At 48.1% G+C, this 8,604-nt stretch overlaps 1 protein-coding gene across 1 annotated transcript in view; it reads left to right on the top strand.

Annotated features, from left to right (window-relative positions):
- Window positions 1-2,874: 2,874 nt before the first annotated feature.
- The window catches only part of TGM2 (transglutaminase 2), a 172,919-nt gene continuing 167,189 nt past the window's right edge, over window positions 2,875-8,604 (top strand). The window contains exon 1 of the mRNA XM_069652396.1: window positions 2,875-2,992. Coding sequence (XP_069508497.1) covers window positions 2,983-2,992 — 10 coding nt within the window. The 5' untranslated portion in view covers window positions 2,875-2,982. The remainder of the gene's footprint in view (window positions 2,993-8,604) is intronic.

Below are 8,604 nucleotides of genomic sequence, written 5' to 3'. Positions count from 1 at the left end.
ATTCTAGGTGGATAGTAGCCGCAGAAGTATTTCAGTCTTGAGTGCTGGTGTGATTCTAGGTGGGAAGTACTGTCTGAGAGAAGTATCTGAGTCTTGAGTGCTGGTGTGATTCTAGATGGTATGTGACCAAGAGAACTACCCTGTTCTTGAGTGCTGGTGTGGTACTAGGTGGGTAGTAGCCATGAGAAGTACCCAGGTCTTGAGTGCCGATGTGATTCTAGATGGTAAGTGACCAAGAGAACTACCCTGTTCTTGAGTGCAGGTGTGGTACTAGGTGGGTAGTAGCCATGAGAAGTATTCAAGTCTTGAGTGCTGGTGTGGTACTAGGTGGGTAGTAGCCATGAGAAGTATCTGAGTGTTGAGTTATGGTGTGATTCTAGGTGGGTAGTGACCGAAAGAAGTTCCTGAGTCTTGAGTGACAGTGTGATTCTAGATGGTTAGTGACCAAGAGAAGTACCCTCTTCTGGAGTGCCAGTGTGGTTCTAGGTGGGTAGTAGCCATGAGAAGTATCTGAGTGTTGAGTTATGGTGTGATTCTAGGTGGGTAGTAGCCGCAGAAGTATTTCAGTCTTAAGTGCTGGTGTGATTCTAGGTGGGTAGTAACCGCAGAAGTATTTCAGTCTTGAGTGCTGGTGTGATTCTAGGTGGGTAGTAGCCATGAGAAGTATCCAAGTCTTGAGTGCCGGTGTGAGTCTAGGTGGGTAGTAGCCGTGAGAAGTATCCAAGTCTTGAGTGTCGGTGTGATTCTGGGAGGGTAGTGACCACAGAAGTATTTGACTCTTGAGTGCTGGTGTGATTCTAGATGGTTAGTGACCAAGAGAAGTACCCTCTTCTGGAGTGCCAGTGTTTTTATAGGTGGGTAGTAGCCATGAGAAGTATCTGAGTGTTGAGTTATGGTGTGATTCTAGGTGGGTAGTAGCCGCAGAAGTATTTCAGTCTTGAGTGCTGGTGTGATTCTAGGTGGGTAGTAGCCGCAGAAGTAGTTCAGTCTTGAGTGCTGGTGTGATTCTAGGTGGGAAGTAGTGTCTGAGAGAAGTATCTGAGTCTTGAGTGCTGGTGTGATTCTAGATGGTATGTGACCAAGAGAACTACCCTGTTCTTTAGTGCTGGTGTGTTACTAGGTGGGTAGTAGCCATGAGAAGTATCCAAGTCTTGAGTGCCGGTGTGATTCTAGGTGGGTAGTAGCCATGAGAAGTATCCAAGTCATGAGTGTCGGTGTGATTCTGGGTGGGTAGTAGCCATGAGAAGTATCCAAGTCTTGAGTGCCGGTGTGAGTCTAGGTGGGTAGTAGCCGTGAGAAGTATCCAAGTCTTGAGTGTCGGTGTGATTCTGGGTGGGTAGTGGCCACAGAAGTATTTGACTCTTGAGTGCTGGTGTGATTCTAGGTGGTAAGTGACTAAGAGAAGTACCCTTTCTTGAGTGCCGGTGTGATTCTTGGTGGTTAATAGCCATGAGAAGTATCTGAGTGTTGAGTTATGGTGTGATTCTAGGTGGGTAGTAGCCGCAGAAGTATTTCAGTCTTGAGTGCTGGTGTGATTCTAGGTGGGTAGTAGCCGCAGAAGTATTTCAGTCTTGAGTGCTGGTGTGATTCTAGGTGGGAAGTAGTGTCTGAGAGAAGTATCTGAGTCTTGAGTGCTGGTGTGATTCTAGATGGTATGTGACCAAGAGAACTACCCTGTTCTTGAGTGCTGGTGTGGTACTAGGTGGGTAGTAGCCATGAGAAGTATCCAAGTCTTGAGTGCAGGTGTGATTCAAGATGGTAAGTGACCAAGAGAACTACCCTGTTCTTGAGTGCAGGTCTGGTGCTAGGTGGGTAGTAGCCATGAGAAGTATTCAAGTCTTGAGTGCTGGTGTGGTACTAGGTGGGTAGTAGCCATGAGAAGTATCTGACTGTTGAGTTATGGTGTGATTCTAGGTGGGTAGTGACCGAAAGAAGTTCCTGAGTCTTGAGTGACAGTGGGATTCTAGATGGTTAGTGACCAAGAGAAGTACCCTCTTCTGGAGTGCCAGTGTGGTTCTAGGTGGGTAGTAGCCATGAGTAGTATCTGAGTGTTGAGTTATGGTGTGTTTACAGGGGGGTACCCTTGTAAGGCGAGACTGCCGAATGAGTCTGATCTCGTGCACTGGGCACTGCTTGGCGAAAGCCTTCGGGGGCGGCCCATTGCATATTCGCGAACATGTTCGGTGATTCTGTTTTAGAGCGCGCAGGAGACTGGCCTGAAGTTGATAAATGCTGCGCCGTTGAATTGGGAATTCTTGACATGAATAGTTGAAAACACAAACGTGGGATGTGTGTGCTATATAATCCTTAACATTACCATGGCATTACTTGCCAATCGGGGATACTCCCTACTATTCAGGAAGACTCTGCTGCCTGTACATGCCAGGATGCGGCGAAGCAAAGGGCATTACCAGAGCCCCCTGTGAGCAGGGATTCGTTTCAGTTTTTTGTGGGGTGGTGGGGGAGGGGGTTGGGAGGGGGTGGAGACTGATTGAGCTGAAGCATGTGTTACTTGGTAAAAACAAATGTGGTTTCAGCTTCCAGGTAAAAAGGCCCCCTTCAGTCAGGGAGTGAATGTTCCCGGCTAACCCACACAACACGATGCAATTCGGTGCAGGACGCACGTCTCGCGCTCTCTGACTAACGGGACACGTAACGTTGGATGACAAGCACTTCACCCTGGCATGTCGTAGTCTGAGGCAATCCCAAAAGTTCTTCTTTGAGTCAAACGGAGACTGGGAGGTGAAAGAGCCTCCGCCGGCGGGGCACGTTGTAGACTGATGTTGCCTTTTCCCTCCCTCCCTTTCCGTAGATGTCCGGGGAGGCAGCGCTCTGGCGGCAGCCCTGAAAAGTGGGTGTGTGCAGGGGTGTGTGTATAAATGCACAGTACTATAGATAGGGCTGGGAGACCAGCACTGCCGCCACCCGAAGGGAGACGCCTGCCACTCTCACACCCCGGACCTCAGCCCAGTCTGCAGCACCATGGACCAAGGTACCGTACCCCCCCCCCCCCCCCCCCAGGGAAACTGGTGTCTGACGGTAATGCCTCTTTGGAAACTATGCCACCGACTTTGGCAGCAAACCTAACCATGCTAGGGAAAATGTGTGCCTCCGAAAATGTTCTACGCGAAATGTTTTGCTGAAAGCACTGCAGAATTCTAGAAACTGTGTCAGGGAAGATGTGAAATAGTGGGCAAGCCCGGGTTCTAATCCCGGCTTCTGGACTAGTCTAGCACCAAACAATGTGTGATTCTGAGCAGATCGACATATCTCAAATTATAAATATAAAAACTGGGAAAAGGTGCCTGTATTGTTAGTCATCCAGTGCTGTCCCTGGTGTCATCCAGTGCTCAGGGGCAACGTGCTCGCCTTGGAAGCAAGAAGACACGGAGCAACACAGGTTCCATCGCTGGGTCCGCGCTTAGAAACCTTTGGGTATTTAGCGCGTTATAAACAACCTATCATATAATGCCCCCCCCCAACACACACAAGCGCACACACGCAATCCGTCTTCAACTCTACCCCTCCATCCTTTCTGTAATTAGACCTCAACTGGTCCCCACACCTGCCAATCGTAGAACCTCGTGGCCCAGGTATTCTTTCTGTAACGCGTAAAGGGTTCTTGGAGGAAAACCGTCTGTCTACGGGTGGGGGTTACATTTGAAGTCAGACTGTTTGCACTTGTGCGTGTTCGGTGAACGTTTCGGTCCGGACTGCGGTGCGAAGGTCACACCAGAAGTGTAAACGTCTCTGTCAGTAAACGAATGAAGGGCCGAACACAGAATGAAACCGAACGGGCACCCGAAAACCTCCCGGCTTTACAAAGACCTGCACAAACGGGGGCCTAGACTCGTTGCTCTGAAAAATTAGGAAACCCAATATGTTGCCGCAAGATAAAGATGGCATCCGGTGTGGGTTGCCGGCTGGCTGCTTCCTATTAGACTTCAAAGAAGGAATTGTTTGAGAGGAGGGGGGGGGGGGTCCTAGGAAAGCCATCCAAATAAAGTAGTCGTCATTTTTTTTCTCAGAATGAAGTCTGTGCTCTGTGTGGACGGCAGCCGGTCACTAACACCGTGCATGGGTAGGGGGTGTAGCTGGGTCCCACGGAACCTTTAAAATGAAACCGGTCGAGTTTAGGAGAGGAGTAGCAATAGCAGTGGATCTCACTAGAAGGGTCTTCTTAACACAACTCCTCGTTTATTTCTCTGCACGTCTTTGCATCTGAAATCTGCATGCTGCGCACAGCTGGCAAGTAACCCACTGAGCTAACATGTTACTGAAACTGCCCGGTCAGAGTGGCCTCAGTGACCTCCTCATAGTTGTCGTCTGTGTTGCAACAGCTGGTGGCTCAGGCAAGGACATCAACGCTGTGCCTCCTCCACCCTGGGTTGGGGACATGGGTATATATATATATATATATATATATATATATATATATATATATATATATATATATATATATATATATATATATATATATATATATATATATATATATATACCTTGGTATCTTGTCCTTTCTGCGACCGTTAACACACTTCATGGTTTGCCTTTAATGTCCTCTGGGAGGATAACAAGTTGTGCTGTCAAACTCCGATTTAAACCCGCAGTTTACACATAGACTTCTGCAGAAGATGCATTAACCCACTGAGCTACTTCACAGGTTTGCAGGGCACTTTGGAGGTGGTGCTTTTATCTGAGTCCAGTCTACTTGGTACAATCGTGAGGGTAATCCTAGGCACTTTTTTTGCCCAGTGTTAAACCTATTTAGTTTCCCAGACCACGCCCCCACCCCCTCCTTCATATTGTTAAGCCCTGTTCTCTCCCTGGATGTGACTACAGGACAGCGGTTCTGCGCTCTACCAGTTTGAAGCAGATTCAGTGTTGAATAAAAGCTAGCGGGAGGTTCCAGACATCCATTGTTCTGGACTGGGCAGAATGGACGTTTAAGAGACACTAATTGTTCTGCACTGGGCAGAATGGACGTTTACGAGACATCCATTCTTCTGGACTGGGCAGAATGGACGTTTAAGAAACACCCATTGTTCTGGACTGGGCAGAATGGATGATTAAGTGTTCACCCATTGTTTTGGACGGGGCAGAATGGATGTTTAAGAGACACCCATTGTTCTGGATTGGGCAGAATTGACGATTAAATAACACCCATTGTTCTGGACTGGCCAGAATGGATGTTTAAGAGACACCCATTGTTCTGGACTGGGCAGAATTGACGATTAAATAACACCCATTGTTCTGGACTGGGCATAATGGATGTTTAAGAGACACCCATTGTTCTGGACTGGGCAGAATGGACGTTTTAGAGACACTCATTGTTCTGGACTGAGCAGAATGGACTTTTAAGAGACACCAATTGTTCTGGACTGGGCAGAATGGATGTTTGAGACACATACCAAAGAGAAACCATGACAACTACCTGTCTGAAAACCACCCAAGAGACATTAGTGAGGTGCAATAGCGCATGCATGCTGCATTTCATCAAGAGTGTGTCCCCGTTTTAACAATGTGTTCAAGAGAGGCCTGGCGTTCCTCTCTGGGCAAATGGCGCAATATGAGAGAAAAGCGCTGTAGCTCTCGTGGAAGTCGGACCTGTGATGACAGTGCCGGCGGCCCGGCCCCTCTCGCTATGCTCACCCAGCTCGTCCCAGGGGCGGAGGGGGGTTTACTCCAGCTCCTAATCGGAGCCTGCCATGTTCAGGGCCTAGGTCTGGATGTCAGGCGAGCTCCTCCTGTCCCGGGAGCATGTAGACCGGCTCCTCTTATGATTAGGCTATGTCTGGGGCTGGAATATATCAGAAAAGCTCCCCCAGTATCGAGCTACACCCAAACTGACTTCTGGCCTGACTCGTCCATGGACGTGTTATCAGACTGGCTCCTCATAGGAGCCTGCAATGTGCATGGCAGGCGTGTTACAGACTGGCTCCTGATCGGTGGCTGGTGGGCTTACTATGTCTCTGGCAGGGACACCACATTGCCCACTGGGGGGAATGGGAACAACGTGAAGGGGGGGTCTCATACGGGCCAGGTGGGGGCGGAGTTGGGAGGGGGGAGCAGAGTTCCGAGCAGGCGGGTTTCAGAGGGAGAGGGGGTCGTATCTAGCAGTTGAACTCCACTCAAAGGAAATGTTTAAAATCATAGTTTAACAATTGTGTATTTTCTTTCATGCTGCTTCTTTCCAAACTCCGCACTGCACATCAATACCACTTAAAATCACTTCCATGGCAGTGGTGCACCCAAAATATAATATCATTGGCACTTTAAAATCACTTTGGGATCCCATCACCAGAAAAATAACCCGAGAGATGACATTTTCCAATGCCTATGCTGACAAAGTATAAAAGGTGCTCATCTTTTAGACCCGAACTTCTATACTGCAATATTCCCTGGAAAACAAAATCCAAACATGAGGCATGTGCTTCGATGACAACTTTATGTGGTCTTGTGGGTAAGCATCAACACTGGGAACGTGACAGCCTTGGTGAAATCCTGGTAGCCAAACACTTGGGCAAGCTTGCCGGCCTCAAAACCATCCAAGGTTAGTTGTGTTTGCCCTCTGAAAAGAATCATCACTGTTCGCCCACATATGTCCTTTCCTTGTGCCCTGAAAAGCAGTACGGGGCCACAATGGGGGAAAAACACCTGCACCAGTCTCCAGGATTGCCACCCTCTTGCCACATCCAGGGCAAATATTCAGGACTCGTCATCTCCCCTCCCCACCCCCCTGTTTGTCTTCCAACAATACTCTGCTTTATAAAGATGGCTTGAATAGTACACGCACCGTAGTAAGATATCAGGCACCCACACAAATATATAAATCCTTTTAGAAATATGTTAGGCAAAACGTGTACAATTGTGACATTATTCCCCCATTTTGACTGGGGACGACACATACCCAAATCCAATTCAGCAAAAGGCAAAACAGTGGCCTTTGGGGTTAAGATTCAGATCCCCATTGTTGGCCAACTGGTTCCTCCTGCAAATGAGGTCACCAGAATCAGGTAAAGGAGGTGTCATTGTTATTGATTCTCCAAGTACAAGGGAGGCTGGACTGGCAGCTTTGCGCTTACCTCCTGGCCTCGGCTATGAGCTTAGAGACTTCATCAACCTCTACATTTCACATCCAGAGAGATTTACTAGATTTCATTACTTTTGCTTTTAGCACTCAATTATTTAGTAGGAGCACTGTTGTAAGAGAACTAACCGTATACAACTTCCCTAATGGGAGAGTAAAATGGAGGCTGTCTCCTCGTTGCGGGCGATAACCACGACCTCTTCAGTGCCTAGCACCTCTGCGCCTCCTACACCATTACAAAATGTCTCGGAAAGCGTGGTAGTATTGATCGCGCTCACTGACATGCTCTTGCATTTGATTCCTGCTGTGCACACATCCAAGCATGCACTCGAATCACGCACGCTTCACATGTATAGGTTCTTTCCTCTAGTGTGGCTGTCTTCAAACTATGCTCATGTGACAAAGGACTTGTTCCCGTTGTACTAAGGAATTCACATGCTCAGAGTTGTAATTGTCATTTGTATAGCGCCTTTTACCATTACTATAGTGTCAACGTGCTTGGGGTGGGAACGTCTTCAGGTACCGCAGTCCAGAGTATGGGAAATTCTCATGGAGGTTTAAAATGCGTGTATGCATACGGTTAGATTAGGTATTGGATGGGCTGGCTAGGCTCCGCTAAGCAACCCAAGAGATCAGGCATGTGGGTGGGTGCTGAGTGGGGTCACGATTGTGTGCGAGTGCAAGAGACTCGTCATGTGTGCAGCTAAACCAGAATTTTGTTGTAGGTTGTCGCTGTATTCCATCAGCAGTGGTGTTGAGGCAGGTTTAGAGTGAGTAGGCTGAAAAACGTTGTGTCCTCCTAGACCGAATTTTGTCATAGGTCGTAGCTGCATTCTAATGTGCATGGATGGATAGCCGTGCCTGCAGCCGTTGTCCCCCGAAGTGGTGCGTTTATACATGCCTGGAGCTCTGATGGTGCTGATCATTGATGTCACTGTGTCATCAGATCTTCTGTGGGGACAAACACAGCTACCTTTGTAGACTCTTCTAAGTGCTATGGAGAGGCTACCCTAAAGTCTTCTAGGTTCAGTAGACAGGCGGTCCTAGTCCCTCTTCTAGGCATGACAGGTAGGCTACCATGGGATCAATGATACACGATTCTGAAAGCGTCATGGACAGGCTACCTTCAAGATCTCACTGAAATATCTTCCCAGTTCTATAAATGCTACTAGCAGCCATCTATTAGATGTGGTATCAGGATGCCGATGCTGATCTATGGGCTATAGGTGAAAGGAAGGTTACCAGCATAGTTCTTGAGTGTGAAGGCGGGGTAACCTTACATGCTGTTTTACTGATCTCTTCTAAGCGCTAAGCACGTGCAAGTCTTGGATATTCAGGTGCAATGTATGTTATAACTTGCCCCATTTTCTCCCGGGGGAACACACGTTTTGATCTACATGTGCAGTTTTCTAAGTGCAATGTCCTTCCCTACACCCAAAGCCATCCAAGTGCGACATTTCCCAGCGCACGATCCATAAATTGCAATCCAATTCCCATTCCCTAACGATTCATCC

This window comes from Ambystoma mexicanum, chromosome 3p, assembly GCF_040938575.1.
Source record: "Ambystoma mexicanum isolate Mex_15411 chromosome 3p, UKY_AmexF1_1, whole genome shotgun sequence".
NCBI lineage: Eukaryota > Metazoa > Chordata > Amphibia > Caudata > Ambystomatidae > Ambystoma > Ambystoma mexicanum.
Note: the sequence above shows the minus strand (reverse complement) of the source record. Positions and strands in the feature narration are given on the sequence as shown.